Here is a 26,518-nt window from a genome sequence, read left to right on the forward strand (position 1 = left end):
TGTGTATATATATATATATATATATATGTGTGTGTGTGTGTGTGTGTGTATATATATATATATATATATATATATATATATATCTACACTGGCATTGCTAATTCAACACCGTTTCTTCCCTAATGTTAGATGTGTATAATGTATGATATATTTACTAAAGCACTAACTTTCACAGCTCAGACGGTCTAGTGGTATGTTTCTGTGATTCTGGTGCATAGGATCTGGGGTTTGAAACTTAACAGGGCTAATTACTTTGTTGCTGGGCAAAACAAGAGGTCATGGAGACAGAGTGATTAAGGCACTTTTAAGCAGCTGTGATTGGGTTTGCACAGGATTGCGCAATGCTAAGAGATGCCAAAACCTGGTTCTGCTTGGCTTGGCTTTGATTAGCGCTGCTTATTCCCACTTACATGTGCACTAATTTCAATTAAAGAAAATAAAAAAGGGTGATAGCAAAGAGGTGAAATGGGGGCAAACAGGGGGTAAAACATTAGGAAAAGCAGCTAGGGATGTGCAGGATGGGTGTAGGAAAGAACCATAGTTCTACATTTCTTCTGCAGCAACAGCTGTAAATAAATGTGTAGAATTTGGAATTTACAGCCTCACACCCCACAGGAAGGGGTAGTGGTGACAAATATTTGCAGAATAATCAGTGGGTAAATTAATTAATTGTACATGGGGGCAAAATGTAGAGCTATGTATGGAGCATTTTTTTTATTTTTTTGCAGGCCAGATGCCCTTTTTTTAAGGTGAGAGTAGGATGTTGGGGAAGGGCTGTAGGTATGCTTGGGGAGGTAGGTTGGGTAGGATAGGATGCATTTGCAGACAAATAAGACAGCAAACAGGGGTGGTATATGACACATGAGGTGGGTAAACACCTTTGACAGGGAGGGTGGCTGGGAATCCGAAGCCCATAAGCCCCCAAATGGATACAGTGAGACTGAGGTCCTCACCCATGGGCAGTCACCACTGCACCTTCATGGCCCCAAAGGTGGCTGTGCTGGGGGCTGGATAGGAGGGGCAGCCTGGCCCTCGAGGTGTGCCAGGTTGCCCTCCATCTGGCTCAGCTGGCCATCCAATTCTGTGTAAATGATGCTGTGCACCATACCCTGGAACTGGTGGTGGGTGACGGGCTCCTCTCTATCCCCTGAGGCGGTTCCCCCCGAAGGTGGTGCAGGACCAGTACAGGAGGCAGTTCCATGGTGGGTCCCAGATGTGCCGGGGCCCAGTGCTACAGCTAGTTGAGGCAGGAAAGGCAGATCCACTGGGATCTGCCTTCTCAAACATGCTATAGTGTTGATGTTTTACAAAATATATTGGTTAGTCATGAACAACACATTTCAATATTAGTTATAGCAGCATGCATAGGTGTTCCAATTAACCCCATAAAACAGATTTGAAACAGTTGCATAGCAAACAGAACACATGCATAAATGGAACAACAGTATGTCATTGTAACAGCATGCCAGTAACATTGATGGCAACAGGCCACCAACAATAATATTTGAACATGGTATGTTAACATGCAACCAATCAAATATATGAACAATAATAGAACACAAGCCTCAACATTAGGTTTTGAAAACAACATACCGATAGTATATAAATGATAATTATTGATACAGATAAGGGGTGGGGGGGGGAGACAAAAAGTCAATTAACAACTGTTTAGACTTCTATTTTCCACAGTAGTACTGCCCAATACTCTATGCGTCTGCCCTCACTCTACATCTACCTATTGCCCATAGCTTCTGTAGCACAAACATACCTATTAAACTGTCAGCCTGGAACGGTATGTGGACTGTGACATTGCTGGGTACATAACAAGAGGGGACTTGTACATGTCAGGGTTACATATCTGGCACAGAAGGGGTACCCTGAACTGATATTATATGAGTGTGCTACAGGCATACTTCAACTGGTTTCCTATCTGTGTCCAGGGTTATTGGCAGTGGTGACTACTAGATGTTTCAGCATGACACTTGAGAGACATGTATCAGGAAGAGTGCATGTTGTATGTACCTATCCTGCTGTCATTTGCAAGCATGTGGTTGGACAGTCGAACAGTTGCACACAGTGTATTAGTATACCCTTCATACAGCTACTACCAACATTTGTTTACCTGTAAAACCTGTGGAGAAAATATCTGTTAACACTACCTGACTATTTCTATGTTTATTCCTGATTCTCTGTGTGTAAATATGCACACATCTTAGTACCACTTTGTGGATTTGAACCATGTCTGGGTGGCAAAATTAACAACTAAGCTAGTTTTCATCACACTGAGCTACTGGGGAACTGCTGTTTCCTGTTTGATTGATTTCTCCCTAATAGTCTCTTGGTTAGACAGTCTGACCTTGTAATCCTGTGATGCATGCATGACAGATAGTGTACTCTGCATTAATCCTTTGAAATACTGCAATCTGGAAAGCAATGATTAACAGAAGGCAGTGCTGCATGGGACACACTGTAATACATTACACATTACTATTCAGGGTTCAGAGCTTAGTGCAGTATATATTTCATATTTCATTTATATCTTGTTTTACAGCTCCACAATCAACAGTTTTTTCTTAACAGCTGGTTCACAGAACAACCTTGGTTATTACATGCTGTCAAAGCCATATTTGCTGTCAAGAATCTGTATACATTCTATTTCTACAATATACTAGACTAAACACAACAGTTTGTGGTATAGATCTTTATTACAGTGACATGACATGGTATTTTAATACTACATATCCTGTAGATCAATATTCATCAGAAAAACTTTATTTAGTCAGTTAACACAGTAACAGTATACCTACTGGCAGTAAACGATGTACTCCTTCTTAGTTATTTGACTATATACTGAAAAATAGATTTGAACTCAACAGCCTGTCGGTGCAACTTCAGCAGTCTGTCAGCATAGGCTTCAATGTTGCTTGCCCTCTCTGCTGCAGCTGTGGCGAGAAAAACAAATATGCATACCTGTCTATCACATACTCAGGCTAGTATTTGCTACAAACTACTTGGTAGTGATACTTGAACACTACTGGAGCATTCCATGCCTGTGCATCTTGGATCCACTGGGCCAAGATCACTCCCTTTCTCTGCTTTAGGTCGGCATAGTGATGCCGTACCTGCTCACCAGTTCAGGGGATGCCAGTAGCACTGGTGAGATCACATGCGAGACAGTCCCAGGCCTCAGCTTTGCATTGTGAGCCCTGGTACTGGCCATGCAGCAGTCTCTCTTCATGCTTTTCTACAAGGGGTCCAACCATGACCCTGGACTCCTGAATGCCCCAGTGCTGTTCCCAAAAGCCTGCTCCCTCATCAATGCCCGACATAATACCTGCACAAATCAACTACAATGAGTTATGGCTGCATTTCTGCTTGTGTGGTTTAAATAAGGCCATATTCCCACCCTTTTCCTTCATTGGACCATTTTGAAAATGTTGAGCACAGCTTAGAGGTGTGCAAATCCACTAAGCTGTGTTGAGCACTGCTTAAAAGGGTAGGTGTTGAGCGGTGTTTTGCTGTGTACAAATCTGGTTAACTGAGCTGACTGCTGCTTAGAATGTAAGTCTAAGCAATGCTTATACCGGCTAAGCTGATCTCAGCACTGCTAAGCATTGCTCAGTTTTCCTTTTAAAAAGATTTCAGATTTGCAAATTATTTCACCATTACTGACATATTAATAAGTGCATTGGTTTACTTTACATGATGTCCCACTATATGCTTTTATTACATTACCTTGAGGTGTGACTATACTGCATGGGACAGTTGTGTATACATGAGTGATTTCACATGTTATATGTCCTCACACTTCCATTTTGAACCACCTGCACTACCCTGGTTAACAAATACCAATTACTGCATAATTTAAAATAAAAAATTATAATTTTAACAATGCTTTCCCATGTAAAAATAAAGTGCCTGTCTTGGTACTTGAACCATGAATGCCTACATGCAAAGCTGGGACTCTAACGACTATGCTATCTCATCATTAGGATTTGACCTGTATATTTTTATTTAGCTCCTATGGGATGTTTAAGCAATGCTGAGCAGAGGGCCATAATGCGCAAACCCACTCAGCTACACTTAAACATACCTTAGTATGAAAAAAAGGAATTTAATAGCATCACTTTAATGACATGTATCAATACTCCTTGTAAGTCACAGTAAGGGCAATTGTGAGAGGACAAATGGGGAAGGATTTTAAATATTGCTCTTACAAACTTAGAAGTTGACAGAATAATAGGGTTTGCATTAGCATGACTTTATTGGAGGATGTGAAGTCTTCAACTCAAATATTTATCATTATTTAATGGCTCCAGTCCTCTGCTGTTTGCCAGGTGGGGACAGATATTTGGGGGAACACAGAAAAAATCGGAGGCAGACATCTGGACATTCTGCGAAAACCTGTACAGTTGAGAGGTCTGACCGTTCGGCACTTTCACAATGTAGACGGTGTATGACAGTACCTGTCAAGCACCCCCTGCATTTATTTCATGTTGTCATGTCTGTTTCACCGTCAGTGGACGCTGTTTTACTATTTTATTTGCTTTCAGTGACCGCAGATACTGAAGCACATTTAAAAAGTGCCGTACAGCACTTCGAGAGTGCAGGGGACATGTTAGATGTGTGGGCACTTCTTAAACATGCCCCCTGCACTCAGTAGTGTTCATGTCCACTTAGCCTTAGCAGTAGCACACCTTCATGAATATGTAAGGTGTGCTGCTGTTAAAGCTATGCAGAAATGGACATGGTTCACTCCATGCAGAAATAGCACTATTCCTGCATGGAGTTTATTGAATCCTGAAGAAAATCATTAACAGTGATCTCTCCACGTGAGTTGAATTTAAAATCTGAGTTATTCTTCCACCTTCTCTCAGATGTCTCACAGTGAACTGTTATAAAAATAACTGATGAACTTCATTACTGAAACACTCAAAATGCAAATGATTCCCAACCCCCAATATCACCCAATTAAATCACTTTCATGACTGCACAGACATGACACAAGCACACCATCCTGTCTGTATCATATTTGGTAGTTGGCATACTGGTAACTGGTTTATATATATATATATATATATATATATATATATATATATATATATATATATATATCCTTGCAAGAGGGCTGCTGATAATTAGCTAAAAAGAAGCAGCATCCATTTTTAATAATGTTATTTTTATATTTCATGTATTGCTTCAATTCCAAATAGAAGTCAGCTGTGACACTTTTCTTTCCATGTGTTGTCTTGTGTATGTATATATATATATATATATATATATATATATATATATATATATATATATATATATCTGGGTCTACCTAAGAATACTGAAACCCCGTATCAGCGAATCCCATTTCATAGAGATAACAATATCAAATCCTCACTTACGCAAAACCTTAAACCAGAGAAAACATTCACTGGGAAACTAACCACTTAGCCATCCTGGAGGTATTTTTCCTTTTCCCCACTACAGTGTGATCTCGGAGTTGCAAGACTTCATCAGACCAACAGAACTAATGCAAAATGCAGCAGTTTAAAGTGTCACATGCTGAACATCAATTAGCTTCTAAAAGCAAAAGTTACAACTATTTAAAAACATTTCAATATAAGTACAAATGCTAAATGAATAAGTGTGAATAAATAAGCAAGCATAAATAAAACTGGCCAAGAATAAACATGCACGCTGAGGATGACCTGACTTTAAAAATATTATAAAAAACTTTGTTTAAAAACTGTGCTAAATAATTACTTGATGTGCAAAATGAGCAATTAATTTAAAAGAACTACCCACTGGCAAAATCATGTATCCACTATTACCCAGCCTGTCAATTAACTAATATAATACAAATAATACAGAGAGTATAAAAAATACAAAAGTAATTCTGCTAAGTTCCAGTGATGTAAACAAACAACTAATATACAGAAGAAATAATCAATTACCTCTGCAGACTCTTCAGTTTTAAAACACAAGACAAGAAACATAAATCATTTAACCCTGGGCATTGTAGGCATTCAGTTTTATTTACCACAATAGTTCACACAGAGACTGAATATTTGGAAAGTATATTTGGGGAGTATGTTTAAGAACCAACCCACAGTGGATGGAGAATGCAGAATACCCAGTGTATTTAACCCACCTTTGCCTCCTGCCTTGTTGACTTTTGAACGTGTATGTGAACTGGATTTACGTGATAGTAGTAGGTCTGTTTCTTCCAGTAATACTTTGAATTTTAATGAGTTAAACTAGGATAGGTTGAATTCCTTACATTTTTCAGAATGTTAAAATAGTTAAACCAGATAAAGGAGGTGGGCTTGTGTCTTTTGATGAATTTAATTATAGAGATCATATGCTGAGATTGTGGAATACTGATAATTATACATCAGCCTCATTGAATGAAATGAACAAATCACAACAGAAAGTGAAGGTTTGTTTGAATGATTTGTTCATAGAGTCTAGGATTTCATTGGTCCTGTATAATTATTTCTCATGCTTGGCCCCACTGATGCCTATAATTTTTGTAATTCCGAAGGTTCACATCAGTAAAAAAACAGTTCCCTATACTAATCTGGTATGTCCAAGGGTCATTTTCAAGGTTACTCTCCAGTCCAGCTGGTGAATCTGGGAATTTTGAGGCAATGTTACAATTGCCTTATGTACACAGACAACCCTCTCCTCCTTCCAACAAACTCTAATACATGTGAGAGATGCAGTTGCACAGCCAAACTGGAGGCAGAGCTCTCTCAACCCAAGACTGGCACAGTCAGTCAGGAGGAAAAGGTAACCACCCACACCACACATCCAGTCTCACACAGACCTATTGCATCTGCATACCCAACACATAAACACACAAAAACATACTCTGAGGCTCTAAATAAAAATCTGCCTAAACAGCAAAGACCTCCTAAGCAGATATCCAAGCAACAGCCACCCCTCAGCAATACCCACAAATCACATATCTCACAAAATCAGTGTGCCTCACAGTCAAAGCCCTTAAGGCCAAACAACACACCAAATACACTTGTTATAGGGGACTCTATTGTCCAGCACAGTGACGTCTCACTCACCAGACTGAACAAGGAGAAGGTCACAGTAAGCTGCCTGTCGGGTGCCAGGATCCGCCACATAACGCAAGCACTCAGGTCACTCCAAAGCAAGTACAAGTATGACTCCATCATTGTCCATGCTGGTGTGAATGACCTGAGATGTACCTCCCTGGACTACATGAAAAGAGACATAGAGGAGCTCTCTGACCATGTAGCCCAGACTGGTATGACCCTGACCTTGAGTAGCATCTTGCCCTCACCAAGAATGATGCCACAGTATAAAGACAAAATTATCAGTTTCAACAATTGGCTAAAGTATTGGTGTCATTCAAAGGGGATCCAATGTCTGTCAGCCTGGGATGACATGCTCGACAAGCCACGTCGCTTCACAAGGGACAGCTTGCACCTGTCAACCTTAGGCCTTTCGTATACTGGCCAAGGCTCTTGCCACCCCCATAGTGCCTTTTTTAGGCAAGGCTCAAAGGACAAACCCACCTCCATAGACAACCCAAGGATAAAAAAAATAAAGGTAATGCTACTCAATGCCAGAAGTCTAAACCTCAAGATGCCCACACTCGAGGCTCTCCTCAGTATGGAAAAAGTCGATGTCTGTGCAGTAACAGAAACCTGGTTCAAGGCTCCTGAGAGCACCCCAGCACTACCAGGTTATAACTCATACCATGCGTTTGGCCCCAAAACTCGGACCGAAGCACAAAAGGAGGGGGAGTATCTATATTCATCAAAGATACCTACACCTCCAAGTTAGTGGCACTGCACGAAGCATCGGAAACCGTCCATGTGCAACTAACAGTGGGCAAAACTGCCTTTCAGTTTGTAGCCTGCTACAGAACACCCTCCCTATTACAGGAACCCTACTTGGCATTCCTGAGAACACTGGAGAATATGAAGGTCTCTCCAAACACTATGTTATTGGGTGACTTCAACTACCCAAACATTGACTGGGAAAACTACTCAAGCCCAAACACCCTCGCCCAACGGTTCCTTCAATTTATAAACTCTAACGCAATGGAACAACTGGTCACCACTCCCACAAGAGGGAACAACATATTGGACCTGATCATCACCAACATGGGGACTCTATGTTCCACACCAGAGGTAAACCCCTCATTGGTAAGATCAGACCATAAACAAATTTCCTGGACAACCATATACCGACCCCACCACCAGCCAAGGAAATCACTGTAAAGAATTTCTCAAAAGCCAACTTTGCACTTCTCAAGACTGAGGTGGAATCCTTCAAAGCCCCTGGGCCAGAGGATAATACAGCCCAATCCGCAGAATCCTTTACAAATGCATTCTATGAGCACCTGCAGAAATGCATGGATTGTGCTATCCCAAATAAAACCAAGACTCACTCCTCCAAAAACAGGAGACCGGTCTGGTGGACCCCGGCCATAAATGAACTATACAACAGAAGGAGGAAGCTACTACATGACCGAGCAAAATCCACAAAAGGGAAGGCATCTCTGATCAGTATTAGCAAGAAACTTCGATCCCTCATAAAATCATCAAAGGCCAGTTTTGAAAGAAAAATTGCCCTAGACACTAAAGATAATCACAGGGCCTTCTTTAGTTATGTCAGGAACATGGGCGGAAACTCCCAGATATGCTCTGAATTGTTGTATGACTGTACAAAATATACCGAACCTACAGACATAGCCAACATCCTGGCAGACAGATTCAGCGCAAACTTCTCCCCCCCTTCCCCCCCAAAGGAGCAAATGCCTATCCCAACTGAATGTAACCTCCCTGACATCACAGATGCACAGGTGAAAGCTGCCCTCTCCAAAGCAAAAAACATAGCATCTATGGGACCGGACGGTGTCCCAGGCTGTGTCTTACATGAACTCCAAGAAGAACTGAACCCTCACATTAAGTCACTGTTCAAACTTAGCCTTACTACAGGATATGTACCCAAAGAATGGTGTACAGCTACAGTGGTCCAACTCCACAAAGGTGGTGCCACAACGGACCCCGGAAACTATCGCCCCATAAGCCTGACTAGTCTGGTCTGTAAAGCTATTGAGCGTATTATCATGAAACTCATAAACAAAGAAATTGGGAGCCTCCAGACACTGGACCCTACCCAATTCAGCTTTGTTAAGGGCAGATCTTGCCTCTTAAACCTAGTTGATTTCTTTGAAACAGTTACCAAAGCCATAGATGAGGGCAAAGTAGTCCACACAGCCTACCTGGACCTTGCAAAAGCCTTCGACACAATACCCCACTCGGGCATCATAAATAAGCTTACCAGCTTAAATATCAACCCCTATATCACAAGATGGGTTGCAAACTGGCTCAGAGATAGAACCCACATGGTCAGAATCGCAGGTGCCATGTCCGAATCCAAACCAGTTACAAGTGGCATCCCACAGGGCTCAGTTCTTGGACCTCTCTTGTTCGGTATATACTTCTCTGAGGTTCAGGTTAACACGGGCGGATTATGGCTGACAAAGTTTGCAGATGACTGCAAAATGGGGGCCATAATCAAATCTCCAGCTGACACAAGCATCCTCCAAAAGGGTCTCACAGAGACGGATGCTTGTTGCCAGAGCCACGGCCTCAAGCTAAATGCTAAAAGTGCATAGTCATCCCTTTGGGAAAAACAAGGTGCCCACAAATTACCACATAGGTGGTAATCCATTAAGTATGGAAGAAGTAATTAGAGATTTGGGGACCAACGTAGATAGTAATCTCTCCTTTGATAATCACGTTGCCAAAGTGGTTAGAAAGACCTTCTATATAGCCCACCTTATCACGAAAGGGTTTGCATCTAGATCAAGAGAGGTCATTGTGCCCCTCTACTCATCACTCATCAGGCCCATAATTGAATACAATGCCCCTTTTGGGATGTACCTTACCCGACACCTGCAGCAACTGGAGAGACCCCAAAAGTACCTCACCAAGAGGATCATGGGCTACAAACAGATGTCCTATGCAGCTCAACTAAAGAAACTCCAGCTCTACTCAGTTGCTTACCGCCTACTCAGAGGCGACCTATGCCTGACGTGCAAAGCCATGTCAAACCCAGAATTAATGGACATGCTCCACCTCAGAAAATCCAAGTCCCTTAGAGCTACACGCTCCAGGGACCTAAACCTCAGCACAAAAATAAATAGGACATGCTGGAGGGACAGATTCATTTCCCAGAGGCTCCCCTCACTCTGGAATAGAATCCCAATTCATGTTAGACACAGCCCCTCGCTGACCCTCTTCAAGCGAAATCTGGACGTGTAGATGGGAAATCGCAAATTCACCCCTGAGATCTCTTCTGTGTCCCTGCTAGACAGAGGCACAGTAAACTAATCTTAAAAGGGTACCTTGGCTAATCTAATAGGGAGGCGGAAGCCAAATACACTCTGGCTAGGCTTATAAATGCCCTAGGGCAGATAGCCTAGTATCTACCTATGAACCTATGAACAAAAGCTTAGAGGATCCACCCCTCCGGCCTATTGTGAACAGAAGAAATTCCAATACTTATCCCATTGCTAAGTACATTGACATAGTTTTGAAGAAATTGGTTGAACATGTGGACCATATTTGCAAAGACTCTTGGTCCTTTTTATGTAAAGTCAATGACCTCGAATACAGAGAGCACATTGTTTTCCTGACCATTGACATTAAGGACCTGTATACTGTCATACCTGTGGATACAGAGATTGAATGGGTTTTCAATTTCATGATGGATAAGGGCAGTTCAGTAAGAGAAACTGAGCTACTACAAGAATTTTTGGATTTAATTTTGACAAACCATTATTTTTTGTTTGAAGGGAGATATTACTTACAAAAGACAGTTGTTGCAATGGGCTCTCCATGTGGGGCTAGCTTCACCAACCTCGTGATAGCCCATTAAGAACAACACTTCGTCTTTAACAACAATGAGTTTAGCACCAATATCTACTACTATACTAGATATTTGGACAATGTGTTCATCATGTTTGATGGCACTATCAAAGACATTGCCAAGTTTATTGATTACTTGAATGCCTCTACGAATTTTTTGTCCTTCGCATATAGATCAAGTACAGAGAACATAGCATTTCTGGATGTGGATTTATATAAGGATAGAGGCACCCAAATGTTCAAAGCTAAGATTCACAGAAAATCCACTTATTCTAATTTCTTTCTTCATTACACCAGTAGTCACCCATATCAACAAAAGAAATCTGTTGTTAAGGGCCAGTTGGTGAGAGTGGCCTGCATGGTTTCTGATGATGATGAATTTTTTGGGAATGTCAAACCTTGAGGGGAATGTTTCTGAAACAGGGGTACCCTAGCCAACTTTTAGAAGAGAGGATATTTGAGGTTCAACACAAGAGAAACAATGGGGTATTTAGTCCAATACTTTCAAGTAGGCATGTAGCCCCCAACACTTTGACACCTTTAGTCGAGCAGGGCCAGTCATGTAAAGCAAACTCACCCAGGGTGACTTTTATTACATCATTCAGTATCGATGCTAAGTTAGTGTGACAAATTTTACATAAAAACTGGACTCTACTTAGTTCAGATACAGATCTGACTTCTATTCTTGGATCCAGACCTAGAATTGTCTATAGAAGAGGGCAGAACCTTAAAAGTTTGTTGGAGGGGGTAAGATGCCAGTTGCGAGAGCTCCAGGCATGTATAAATGTTGTGAGAGCTGCTCTCAGTGTAGATTTATGGAGGTGGGTAATACCTTCTCCATCAGAGGGAGAAAATATTACATTAATAAAAGATTTAATTGTGCCACCAAGGGTGTGGTCTATTTAGCAACCTCTGCTCTTGTTTCTACATCGGTAAGACTGATCGTAGATTCAAGGATGGGGTCTATGAACATATTTACAGCATCAGGAAATTAAAATTGGAGATAATGCTCCAGGGCTAAATGATTTATGTTCCTTGTCTTGTGTTTTAAAACTGAAGAGTCTGCAGAGGTAATTGATTATTTCTTCTGCACATTAGTTGCTTGTTAACATCACTGGACCTTAGTAAAATTACTTTTGTATTTTTTACACTTTTTGTATTTTTTGTATTATATTAGTTAACTGACAGTCTGAGTAATAGTGGATACATGATTATACCAGTGGGTAGTTCTTTTAAATGAATTGCTCATTTTGCATAACAAGTAATTATTTAGCACAGTTTTTAAACAAAGTTTTTTATAATATTTTTAAAGTCAGGTCATCCTCAATGTGTATGTTCATTCTTGGTCAGTTTTATTTATGCTTGCTTATTTATTCACACTTCTTCATTTAGCATTTGTACTTATATTGAAATGTTTTTAAATAGTTGTAACTTTTGCTTTTAGAAGCTAATTGATGTTCAGCATGTGGCACTTTAAACAGCTGCATTTTGCATTAGTTCTGTTTGTCTGATGAAGTCTTGCTCATAGAAGCAAGATGAAAGCGCTTATACTACTTGTTTTTATGAATTAAAACTTGTCTCTGTGGTTTATATTTTGTTCCTTGGATTTGTCTTCCCACCTGTGGTCATTTTTCAGCATTTTTTGCAGTTATTTTTTACAAGTTTGTTAGTGATCTTGGAGTTGGTATTTATAGTTTAGGAGGTGTGGGGGGTGCAGGGGTGACTTTGGATGACTTTAATCACTTTGTTGTGCATGTTGTCCTGGTGGCCAAGTGGTTACACTTTGTTGTGCATGTTGTCCTGGTGGCCAAGTGGTTAGTTTCTCTGTGAATGTTTTCGCTGGTTTAAGGTTTTGCGTAAATGATGATTTGATTTTGTTATCTCAAAATGGGATTTGCTTATATGGGGTTTTGACATTCTGAAATAGACCCATATGTATTTATATATATATATATATATATATATATATATATATATATATATATATATATATATATATATATATATATATATACATACATATACACACACACACACATATATAATACATATACATAGACACAGATATGTATATATTAAAATATATTAAAAGCCTTCGATATGGTAAACCATCAGTTACTTCTATATACTTTAAAAACCCTGTATCTAGATACTCCAGCCCTTGACTGGTTTCAAGCTTACCTCACTGGGAGACAACAAGCAGTAATGTGGCAAAACAAGCTCTCCTGCCTACTACCAAATAGCATAGGAGTTCCTCAAGGTTCCATATTAGGACCTCTCCTCTTTTCAGTCTTCATAAACGACATCCAAACAGTCATCCCTGAAGCCACCTGCATTCAATATGCAGATGACTCGACTATAATATGTTCCAATGCCTCTCTTGCAAATCTACTAACTACCACCCAACATAGCTTCACCAAAGTCAAAAACTGGCTTGCCAACCATCTCCTGATCTTAAATCCAAACAAAACCAAGTTACTTCTCTTCTACCCAACCAATAGATCTCCGACTGAAAACTTCACTATAAAATCCAATAATGGGACCATCATCTCCCCAGACACCTATACAAAGCTATTAGGAGTAAACATTGACAATAAACTCAGATTTGATATACATATCAACTAAGCCATTAAGTCAGTCAACAAGAAACTTGGGACCCTATATAGAATTAAAGCCTTCCTTACCCTGAATGCCAGGGCAGCCACAGCCCATTCACACCTTCTCTCTACCCTACTATATGCCTCTCCTGTCCTCACTCATCTTAACAAATCTGATCTGGCCAAGCTCTCATCCTGCTATAATCACATTGCCAGGTTCGTTACAGGCCTACCCTACAGAACACACCACTGTACTAACCTGAAAAAGCTTGGATGGATAGAATTCCCACACCTTCTTCACCAGTCCCAACTCATAGAGGCCTTCAAAATCCTTAAACAACCTGAGAATACCCCTGCACTAAAAAACTTAATGACTCCCTACTCCAATCTAAGCTGCCTTCGCTCAGCAAACAGACTCCTTGTCCAAACAACTAAATCTCTCAACCTAGGTGGTGATGCTATTTGCCAACACCACTGGTAAAATATGGAACTCTCTCCCAAATAACATCACGCTTGCAACTTCTCTAAGTCAATTCAAAAATAGTCTAAAACTCCACTTCAAGTCACACTGGCTATGTCCTTGCTCAAACCCAGACTAGCTCTGTGCCATTAACTAAAACATAAACAACTAGCTAAGATGATAAGTACTTTGTATACTGTGATAAAGAAATATGTATCCTGTCTAACTCTATGTCATTATACTGCCTACCATCCTTGCTAATATGTTATTAATGTTACATTTGTAGTAATCTCAGAAATAGTAATGGCAGTCTTGTACTTGTATGTAAATAGCCTATGTTTTTGTTAAGTTCTTTCAGCTCATTTACTGTACCTAATTATCAATGTAACTCTGTTGGAGCTTTTCTCCCCGGGCCTCCGCTGAAAAAGGACATGTATCCAGTCGGACCATCCCGGTTAACAAATGTAAAATAAATATAAATAATATTAAAATAAGCCTGACATAAACATAGGTTTAGAAATGCAGCCATGTGATAACAGACCTATACCTTCATTTCATATTTCATGTTTTACATGCAGTTTTAGTGAGTGTAGTTTCAATAGAAAGAAATGCTTCGGTGAAGGAGAACTAACCAGAGTAATAACCTTTAAACTAACCAGAGTAATAACCTTTAGGCAAAAGTATTGATAAAGATGACATGGCTACCAGAATGTGTAGAACATTTGGGACAAACAAATCTTGTTTAGATGGTACAAGGCTTGGGATCCACAGTTAAAGAGGCATGTAGAACTTGTACGAAATTTACAGAGTTTTAGTTATTATGAGAGATACTTTCTAGACAGAAGTCATTTCAGTTCAGTTCAGTTCATTACGGATACTCAGGAAATTGAGTACAGAAGTTTGGTACTGATACTCTGAAAACTGAGTGTTGAAATCAGGTCAAATGTACAGCAGTCCATAAACTACAGAAAGCAGTACAGTTTGTGTTAAACATTTCTGGGTTCAGATTTATTTATTTATTGCAGTTGGTTTACCAGGATAGTCCATTGGGCCAAATGAACCCGTTTTCAATGGAGTCCTGGGGAGAAAAGCTCCAAAATACATTCAAAGTTACACAATAGGTTCTACAGTTTACAATAGGTTCTACAGTTTACAATTTACTACAGACCATATATTTCAGTCTGCTTCGATTTATCAACACTAATTTGAGACAATAAGACTTATTCAGATCTTGCTGAATTACATCATCTACCTCGACTGTATGCTTCTACTACATAATAAACCACAATTATCTTTTTTTTTTCAAAACAAGTTTATTGTTTTAACATATAAGAGAAATATCATAACAATTTTATACAAATAATTAAAAATAGGTATTATTATATATTTCAACAAAACAACTAAAGTATTTACAAACACATCCTACAATCTGATCAATATTATTAAAAAAAAAAACTGTGTGTTATTGAAATTAATTTTTTTTTTTTTTTTTGTAAATTATCCCATACAATAAATGATGTTTTTTTAGTTGTTCTTCTTCTTGTTGTGCTTATTTCATATGACACATTATATTCATAACATTTTTAAATTCATTGAGAGACTTAGAAATAATGAAATTATCTGTAAAAGAGCCTGCAAAATTCATTAATTGACTTCCAGTATCTTTCAACTTCATACAGTCATAAAACATATGAGCTTACATCTCTACATAGATTATCTTTATTATTAATTTTATTCATCATCAAAGGTGTATGTCCTACAGAGCATGCAGACTTTTATGATTTGGCACACAAAGGAGAAACTGAGATATTTGTCTCTTGTTCAGCACATGTATGGGAAATTAAAATATAAAGACATTTATTCCAATGTTAACCAATGCAAATGTGGGAGACTTGAGTCCCAGAACCCCATAGCAACCCTGCAAATCTACAGCTGTTCATCAGTTGACATGCTACATGTACTTTAAAGAGCAACAGTGTCCTTAAGGACATTACATCAGAAAAATGTATAGTAAAGTATTGCAAAGTTTCAGAATCTCCAAGAAATAAGAAAGCAATTTAAAGTATCAGAGTAAAGGGCTTATCCAGTTTACAGTAATGTATCAGAAAACTTCACAATCTCCAAAGAAGATCGCAGATCTTCAGGTTTCCAGTGTGACATCAATAAGCCGTGGAAATCATTAAAAGAGGGAGTTTGAAGAAGCAAAGAGACACCCAGTCACTAGCTCAACTCCCCTTCAACTTTCCTTATACGAGCATTCATTTTATTCTAATGCACTATCTAGCTAAATCAGACAGTAAATCTCAGAAAAGTTTAAAAACTTCTATATTAAAAGCATCTGTAAATGTACATTGTATAGCTATAACAGACATTAAATGTAAAAACATTTTAAAGACTTTAAAAAAAAGCACCAGTAAATGTATGGCTTCAATTTAAAAGCTGGGGTAAAGCAGTCTAAAAAACTGTATTCTAGAAATGTTCATTTAAATGTAAAACCAGTTCAGAAATGTTAAATCTTTCTAGGTGCAAAAGGGTTAAAACACAGAAGCAAACTAATGAGTAAGGTGACAAAACTTCCTCATGATCTGCAGTATGACTCAGTGTTTACAAAAATGATACCAAAACTTCCTCATGATCCGCAGTATGACTCAGTGTTTACAAAAATGATACCAAAACTTCCTCATGATCTGCAGTATGACTCAGTGTTTACAAAAATGATACCAAAATACCCTCATGATCTGCAGTATGACTCAGTGTTTACAAAAATGATACCAAAACATCCTCATGATCTGCAGTATCACTCAGTGTTTACAAAAATGATACCAAAACTTCCTCATGATCTGTAGTAGGACTCAGTGTTTACAAAAATGATATCAAAACTTCCTCATGATCTGCAGTATGACTCAGTGTTTACATAATGATACCAAAACTTCCTCATGATCTGCAGTATGAGTCAGTGTTTACAAAATTATACCAAAACTTCCTCATGATCTGCAGTATGACTCAGTGTTTACCAAAATGATACCAAAACTTCCTCATGATCTGCAGTATGACTCAGTGTTTACAAAAATGATACCAAAACTTCCTCATGATCTGCAGTATGACTCAGTGTTTACAAAAATGATACCAAAACTTCCTCATGATCTGCAGTATGACTCTGTGTTTACAAAAATGACACTATTTTCAGGGCTCCATATTAAAATCAAGAAAAAAAACAAAGAACACAGTGGAATACAATAAAAGGTTTACTCGTGCATCCGCTACCTCGGCTTACACCTTCAAGGAATAACAATCTCAGCACATGGCTTCCTTTTATACAATGCCTTAATTACATACAATTAAAAATGTGCCCATTAACAGGAATGATTAATCCCAATAATTTGCTCACAAATTCTTCTCCTTGACAAAGGTGTGGTTTAGCCAACACACTAAAGAAAAAACTAGTACCTGAGTTATCATGAAGATTATAAAAATGATAGGCTACTGGACTCTCTAGCCTCCAATTTCTGATATCCCCCAGATGTTCCATGATGCATCTTTTTACTGTTCTTTTGGTCTGTCCTATGTACCATTTGATAGGTACACAATCACAACTGATAATATAGGCCAAACCACAAGAATCACGCCTAAATTCATCTTGGGCCCTTTAAACGCTTTCATTAATAGTAAACTCATCTAAGTTCCTAATCTTTCTACATATCTTACATCTACCACATGGGAAACTGCCTCTCCTCATACTAACCATACTTGCTTTTTCTATGTTAAGAATTTCCTTCAAATTCAAAAACCTGCTATATGAGAAGGTGTCCCTTTTGGGAAACAGTCCATTTAAACTATCATCATTACAAATAATGGGCCAAAATCTGTCCACCAACTTTCTGAGTGCATCAGAAAAAGCTGAATATCTGGCATTGGAAACTAAGCTAATCATTAACTTTGGAACTTTGCATCCCAGGGGTTAAATCAGGAAGTAAATTTAAATGTTATTTAATGTCAATGGCATTTAAGAAAAGTTTTTTTGCAATATGTTTGTATAAAATATTTGCCAGTGAACCTGTAAATAGGGATGCAGTGTCACTTTAATTACTCTTTTTAATTATTCCTGTCAATGGGCACATTTTTTTAATTTAATGTAATTAAGGCATTATATAAAAGGAAGCCATGGGCTGTGATTGTTATTTCTTGAAGGTGTAAGCCGAGGTACCAAATGCACCAGTAAACCTTTTATTTTACTCCCCTGTGTTCCTTGCATTTTTCTTGGTTTCATGGTTGTTGGATAGTTTAGTTTTTCATACGCTCCGTATTAAAATGTCAGCGCTTGAAATATCAATTGCCAGAAAGATGAAAAAAAAAAAAAAACCCAGACAAGATCAAGTCTTGAGAATTGCTCTTCTCCTTAAAACTTCTTGTGCATGGGGGACATGCCCCCACACCTCCCATGACCTCCCCAAACTTATATATAGCAACTCCAAGATCGACATACATCAGAGAAAATGGAATATCAGAATATTAAAAAAAAAATGGCATCTTGGACTTAATATATTTAAGTCGAGTCTTTCAACCATTCAGTCTTTGTATTTCAGGACTCATTCTAGTAGGTCTCAACCTTTCAAATAATCTCCTATTTTTAGCTTCTGATATCATTGAAGTTTCAAATTGAAATAATGTACAAATTGTGACAAATTTTAATTTACAATCTTCAGAAATCAGTGTAAATCCTACAGTACACGTAATGCAAAATCCAGAGTTTAGTCAAAATATTGTAAATGCAGATCAGTCTGACATAAACACAGCCAGGGTACATGACATGCAGATTTCTAGACAGAACACACAACAGACATTTTCACTGTCTCAGGTTAAGGATAACAGTATTATTTTAAATACAAATGATAAAAATGTAATAACTTCTAGTTTGTTGTTTTTCAGAAGCCAGTACAAATATTGCACTGAAGAGGAATCAGTTTGATAAAGTAAACACCAGTGTTAATAATACACAGATTCCAGAGTAAAATAAAAAAAGAAACGCATACCATACCTCAAGTCAGTGCTGTTACTACTTCTACAGAAAAGGACTTTCAGAATATTTGTAAAGGGTTTGGCAGTCCAAGACCAAACCAGATGATTCATCTGTCATTGTTTAAGGTAGAAAGAAATGACAAACAATATATTTCATTGTTTACAGACAAGAAATTATGGAACAATGTCCTGATTAATATTGACATTAGTTATTACAATATAATGACAGATGTAAATATTAATATATTAATTAATCAACCAAATAATAAGAGGATGAGTTTCTAACATATCAGCTATCGGTATCTTTTTTTTTTCCTTATACAAATGAAACTTGCATACTGGGAGATTATTACATGGTTACATATCCAGTCCCCATTGTACTAAGAACTCACATTCAAAACTGACTGCAGTTTCTGATCAGCAGTGTAGTCAGTCAGGACAGTGCTCAAACAGCTCAGCCAGCTGTACTCTGAAATGACTTACTGTAATATATAACATATATAATATATAGCTAGATATAGATATACATACATATATATGTATATCTGTGCACCTCACTCTGTGGCATGCCTCTCAAGTGTACCTCATTACGAGGAAAGTACCTCATTTAGGGCCTTAAAAAGTTCATGTTCCTCAAAGTTCCACGAAGTTCCACATTGAAAGGGTCTGCAACACATTCAGTGTTGGGAATTTTTTAAGTGAAATCCATGGTAAATAGAAATAAATCATATTAATTCATTAAAAGATCATCTTTATAAGTAAAACCAGCATATTTTAACCATCCTATGACCTTCCTAGCTGAAGTTGTTAGTAAGCTATTAGTACATGTTCCACATTTTGCCAATTTGTTCCACATTATGAGGGCTAGTGTTCCTCATTTTGGAGATGGAAGGTTGAGAGCTATGCTCTGTGGAATAGTAAGTTTAATGAGACTTGTGAGAGATGAACTTACATATCCAAATTGGAAGCCACGCACTAGCCAAGACCGGAATAGCTGGTCAAGACGAGAAGGTCAACACTTGCACCACACCACATGGAACACATAGCCCTCTAGAACACACACCAGCACTGCCTTCACATAAAAACACAAACCACACACCCACCTTCACGGAGGCTCTCAATAAAAGCTAAACAAACAGCAGAGACCTCCAAGGCAGAAATGCACTCAACCACCACAACACAACACTAATCATAAGACACACAACTCTCCTAAACAGCGTGCCACTCAACCAAAACCCCTAAAGCAAAACAGCATACCCAACATACTAGTCATAGGTGACTCGATAGTGAGGCACACTGATGTCTCACTCACAAGGCTGAATAAGGAGAAAGTAACAGTCAGCTGCCTGTCAGGTGCTGGGATCTGCCACATAACGCATGCACTCAGGTCCCTCAACAAAAGGTACAAATATGATTCTGTCATTGTACATGTTAGTGTGAATGACCTGAGATGTACCTCCCTTGACTACATGAAAAGAGACATGGAGGACCTCTCGGATTATGTAGCCCAGGCGGGTATGATTCTAGCCTTGAGCAGCATCCTACCATCACCCAGAATGATACCACAGTACAAGCAGAAAATGACTGATTTCAACAAATGGCTAAGTTTCTAGTGTCATTCTAAGGGGATCCAGTATCTGTCTGCCTGGGATGACATGATTGACAGACCTTGATGCTTAGCCAGAGACGGCCTGCATCTGTCACCCCTGGGCTTCCAGATACTGGCCAAGGCTTTTTCCACCCCTATAGTGCCTTTTTTAGGCCGTGTTCCAAAGACCAAATTACCACCATAACAGCTACAAACAAATGCAGTCTGCGGGTCATGCTGCTCAACACTAGAAGTCTAAATCTCAAAATGCACTCACTCGAAGCACTCCTTAAAATGGAGAACATCAACATTTGTGCCATAACAGACACCTGGGTCAAGGAAGCAGAAAGCACCCCTGCACTTCCAGGCTATAACTCATTCCACACTTTCGGCCCCTAAACTTGGAACGAAGTTCCAAAGATGGTGGTGTTTCCATATTCATAAAGGATGCATACACCTCCAGTCTAGTAGCCCAACATAACTCATCTGAGATACTTCAGGCACAGCTAACATTGGGTAAGACAGCGCTCCAGGTTGTAGCCTGCTATAGGTCCCCAACCATGTCCCAAGACTGACACTCCACATTCCTAAGCACCCTGGAGAATATCAGGGTCCAACCTAACACTCTCATACTGGGCAACTTCAACTACCCCTCCATTAACTGGGAAAACTACTCATACCAATACATTTGCCCAACGTTTCCTGGAAATTATTGATTCCAATGCCCTGGACCAGCTCATTCTTATCCCCACTACAGGTAGCAACATCCTTGATGTGGTCATTACTAACATGGGCGACTGTTTATCTATGCCAATAGTCAACTCCTCCCTGGTTAGATCCGACCACAAACTAATCATCTTGGGAATCCACATCCCTCTCACCCACACCCCCACAAAGGTAACCACCATGAAAAACTTCTCCAAGGCTAACTTTGGGCTCAAAAAAATATAGGTGTCTAACTTCATGACACCCATGGAGATCAGTTGAAAGACCGCCGAATCATACACCAATGCACTGTACGAACACGTACACAAATGCATGGAGCTCCCCATATCCAACAGAACCAGGATGCTCTCCTCCAAAACAAAGAAGCCAATCTGGTGGTCTCCTGCAATAAACAAACTCTACAACAGAAGGAGGAAACTGATGTGGAATAGGGTGAAGTCCCAAGACTGGAAAAACTCCCTTATCAGCCTCAACAAAAAGTTGAGATTCCTCATCAAATCCTCTAAGGCTAGCTATGAAAACAGAATTGCAGCAGATAGTAAAGAAAACAACAAGGTCTTCTATAGTTATGTAAAGAATCTCCATGGCAATACCCAGATTTTCTCTGAGCTACTGTACAATGGTACCTCCTGTACTGAGCCAACAGATATTGCCAATATACTGACCGACAGATTCAGTGCCAACTTTACCCCCCCCCCCACAAGGGACAAGTCACAATACCAGTAGATTGCTAGGCACCCAGTAATACTGCTGCACAGGTTAAAACAGCACTGCCCAAGGCCAAGAATTCAGCTTCTATGGGACCTGACAATATCCCTGGTTGTGTTCTACATGAACTTTAGAGTGAACTGGCACCTCACCTGTATGCCATGTTCAATCATAGCCTCACCTCAGGCTTTGTCCCTACCAAATGGCGCACTGCTAAGGTCATCCTTCTCCACAAAGGAGGAGCGACTACAGACCCTGGGAACTATCGCCCCATTAGCCTGATGAGTCTGATATGCAAAGCTATGGAACGCATCATCATGGACCAGATAAAAAAGTATACAGGGAATCTCCAAACTCTGGATCCCACACAGTTTGCTTTGGTGAAGGGTAGATCATGCCTGTTCAACTTGGTCAACTTCTTTGAGTCAGTCAGCAGAGCTGTGGATGAAGGCAAGGTAGTTCATAGAGCCTACCTTGATCTGGCCAAGGCCTTTGATACCATTACCCACTCTGGAATCATAAAAAAACTCACTAAGCTAGGCATCAACCCCTATATCACTAGGTGGGTTGCAAACTGCTTCACAGGTAGAACCCACTGTGAAAGTAGCTGACTTCAAGTCAGACTGTCGACCAGTCACGAGTGGAGTCCCACAGGGTTCGGTCCTGAGTCCTCTCCTGTTTGGTATCTACTTCTCTGTAGTCCAGGTCAACTGACTAACTTTGCAGACAATTGCAAGTTGGGAGCTATTATTAACTCCCCAAGTTATGTTGTCATCCTACAGAAAGGCCTCACTGAGACCAATGACGGGTGTCAGAACCATGACCTTAAGCTCATTGCCAAAAAATGTGTCATCATCCCCTTTGGGAAAAAACAAGTTCCCTTGAATTACCACATCAATGGTAGTCCACTGAACACAGGAGGCGTTATAAGAGATCTGGGAACACAGGTTGACAGCAACCTCTCTTTTAACCACCATGTTCCCACTGTGGTCAGAAAGTCCTTCTATGTGACACAACTCATTACTAAGGGTTTTGCATCCAGGAAAAAAAGGTCATCATCTCCCTCTACTCTTCCCTCATTCGGCCAATAGAGTACAATGGCCCATTTAGCATGTACCTCACTAGACTCCTGTAACAACTGGAGGGGCCACAAAAGTATCTCACAAAGAGGATCCTAGGCCTTAAACATTTGTGCTATATGGACAGACTAAAAAAACTCCAACTATTCTGTCTCGTATTGCCTACTTAGAGGTAATCTCTGCTTGACTTACACAGCCATGTCTGACCCAGCTCTGTTAAAAATGCTACATCTAAAGAAATCCCACTCCCTCTGCACCACACACTCCAGAGACCTCAATCTCATTACCACAATCAACAGAACATGCTGGAGGGACAGATTCATAAACCAGTGACTGCCCATGCTATGGAATAGACTTCCCATACAGGTCAAGCAGAGCACCTCACTGGCCCTCTCCAAGAGAAATCTTGATGAGTGGATGGGAAATAGAAAATTCACTCCAGGAATCACTCCAGTGGCTTTACTCGAAAGAGGCACTGGGAACTATGGTTGGGTGGCACAATGCCAGGGTAATCTTATGGGCTAGACTTGTAAAGACCCTGGGGCCATTAGCCTACTACACACCTATGAACCTTTGAACCTATGACAGTGTGACAAGCTCATAAAACTGGTCAAAAGCCACTCTTTCTCAAGTGCAAGAAATGTTGAAAGGAGGACAATCGTGTGCATGTAGGTAAAGAAAGAATTGGTTTAGAGTTTTAATGCCCAATCTTTAAGATGTAGAGAAAGTGTAAGAGTGTATCTGAGTGTTTGTGGGTTAAAGTTAGACTAAGAGCTAGAGAAGGGTTAGGTTTACTGTTGTGGCAGTATGATGCACTATGTGATGTCTGGTTGAGTGCCTTGTATAGTGGAAGTGTTATAGAAGTTTTTTTCCTAAGGTAAGTTGCATGTTTGGTTAAGGGTAGGGTTAGGGTTAGGTTTAGACTTAGTGTTAACCCTTTTGTAAGGTAGTGCAAGGGAAAAAAAGAGCCCCTACCCATCTGCAATAAGGTATGCCACCCCTAACACTACCCCTTCCTCTAACGACAACTCTACACTTCAGCTAAGGGAAAACTCTTTATGTAAACTACTGCTATTCAGATAAATTATTTCTCAAGTTACTGGTAGGATTTTAGCTGGTGAATTACAAAAGGAAATTATTTTCATTCTATGATCAGCTATACTTTTAACCCAATGACTTCTTTAGTAAATGTTTTGGCATGATCACTTGTGTTTTGGTGCTGTAATGTGTAAACACTTTGGGCAGGATTCATGAAACCTCCGTGTAAGAGTTAACATGTCTTACATGGAGGCTGCAGTTAAACGGTATGACATCAGCATGCCATGCATATTCATGAGGGCATGCTGAATCACAACCTAGGCTAACACGGTCCATGTAGGAAAGTAGGGGGCGTGTCTGAATGGCGAGTTCTGCAAAGGGACATGCCCCCAGAAGAGTCAGAGTCCTGAAAGTAAACTCCCACGAGCGAGTCCGCAGAAATGTCAAGAAACACAACACCACACATGCCCCCACAGACTATAAACCCAACTGTAATGTAAAACGTAAAAATAACAGTTTAATTTTTTTTTATAATTTCAGAAATGTTTGCCCGTAGTTGCGCTCGTTTGCAAGGGTATGCCCTCCGCTCAGCCACAGTTAGCAGTCATTGAAAAGCATATAAGATCTAAATATGCAAATTAAGCCAAGTAGCAATAGAGATGTTGGCCAAAGAGGAGGTAGTCACAGTTCGAGCCCCCACAACATAATTTTCTATTTTTAGTTAAATAAGCATGAAACAATGCCCTGACATATGTATATATATATATATATATATATATATATATATATATATATATATATATATATATATAAAACTATAATTTAAGTCAAATGTAATGAAATGGGCCATGTATTTTTGAAGAAATCCGACACAATAAAATTTAAAAAAATGTTATAAGTGCCCATAGCTGAGCAGCGCTCTAACAAGCTGAGTATGACTGCCCGCAGGTGAGCAGCGGTTTAACAGGTGTAATATGAGTGCCCGGAGTTGAGCAGTGCTTTAACATGCTTAACATGGGTGCTCGTAGCTGAGCAACACTTCACACAGAGTAATCTGTGTGCTCATAGCCAAACAACGTGTTACCCAGCGTAAGCCATTTGCGCGGAGCTGTGCAGCACGCCAACCGGCTTACCGACGGGCAACGTTGAGCAAGCTGTATCAAAACCGCCTTTACACAGACACACCTCCTAGCCTGTCTAGACAGTAGTAAAATAAAAAAAAAAGCAATGGCCAGGCTTGTACCCAGGATACTGTGCACCATAGTCAAAGTATTAAACCACTAAGCCATGACAGTTGTACTGAGAAATGCAGTATTAGCATATACATAGGAATGAATGGAAATAGAAGCATGACAAAGCAGGTTCTTTTAAGCTGATACATTTCCAAAATGGCCAATCACAGATAAGTGTGGGAAAACTGGCATATATAAACCCCATAGGCGTGAATACACAGCGTAACTGATTGTGGAACCCATTTGCAGTCAGGATGGCAGGTGTAGGAGTGGGCAGTCACTTCTGAGCACAGAGGTGGGGTGTTGAGGAGTCCAAATATATGGTTTGGCTCCTAGTCCCCAATCATGAGGCTCAACTCATGCAGGGCCAGGTTCACTGGGGTGCATACAAGGCAGAGGCGTGGAACCGGTTGGCACATGATCTCACCAGTGCCACAGGCATACCAAGGACTGGTGAACAGGTCGGTCACCACCATGTGGACCTGAAGAGACGTAAGCAGGACCAACTGAACCGTTGGATCCAGGAGGCCCGGCAAATGCCCAACGCCCCACTACTGAGTAAGTATCCATGTAATTAAGTATGTAAGAAATTAACTTAGCCTATATTATGGACATGTATATTCCAATATTACTTCATTTATATTACAGCTGCAGGTGTCCGTTCTATGAATCGGTGAGCCTATGCTGATAGGCTGGTGCGGTTGCACCACCAGGCAGGTTGCTAATCATTTTGCTGGAATTCTTATAGAATATAAGTGAGACAGCTTGTAAAACAGTTCAATGTTGTTACATATTAATAAAGTTCAAATAAGCCTAGAAGAAAGATTCTGCTAGTACTGTATGATTAGATAAGTGATGCAGCCTGTAATCCAGAAATAAACATTAAACAAGTGTGAAATAGAGAGATTTTCCACCTGTATTGTAATATCAGATAACTGCTTCAGCCTGAAAATGACTGGTAAACAATCTACAGAGGATAGACATGTGTCAAATACATCCCCTTTTAAAATTTGCCATATGAAATAAGTGAGTCTGTTGGAAAGGATTGTTGTAACAAGTAAGAAATGTTAATAACACCTAGAATTCAGTGCCATCATGAATTGTTTCCTACTGTCCTACCCTCTTTGTGCCCCCTTTTTCACCACTTTCCTATCTCCCCAT

The 26,518-nt window shown here is 39.7% G+C and overlaps 1 protein-coding gene across 1 annotated transcript in view; it reads right to left on the reverse strand.

Moving 5' to 3' along the window:
• Window positions 1-26,518, reverse strand: part of LOC122815307 (deleted in malignant brain tumors 1 protein-like) — a 567,314-nt gene that overhangs the window by 438,987 nt on the left and 101,809 nt on the right. Inside the window, 1 exon segment of the mRNA XM_044087692.1 lies at window positions 4,427-4,435. Within this exon segment, the coding sequence (XP_043943627.1) occupies window positions 4,427-4,435 (9 nt within the window).

Source organism: Protopterus annectens, chromosome 1.part1, assembly GCF_019279795.1.
Source record: "Protopterus annectens isolate FY-2018-M chromosome 1.part1, PAN1.0, whole genome shotgun sequence".
In the NCBI taxonomy this organism is placed as follows: Eukaryota; Metazoa; Chordata; order Ceratodontiformes; family Protopteridae; genus Protopterus; species Protopterus annectens.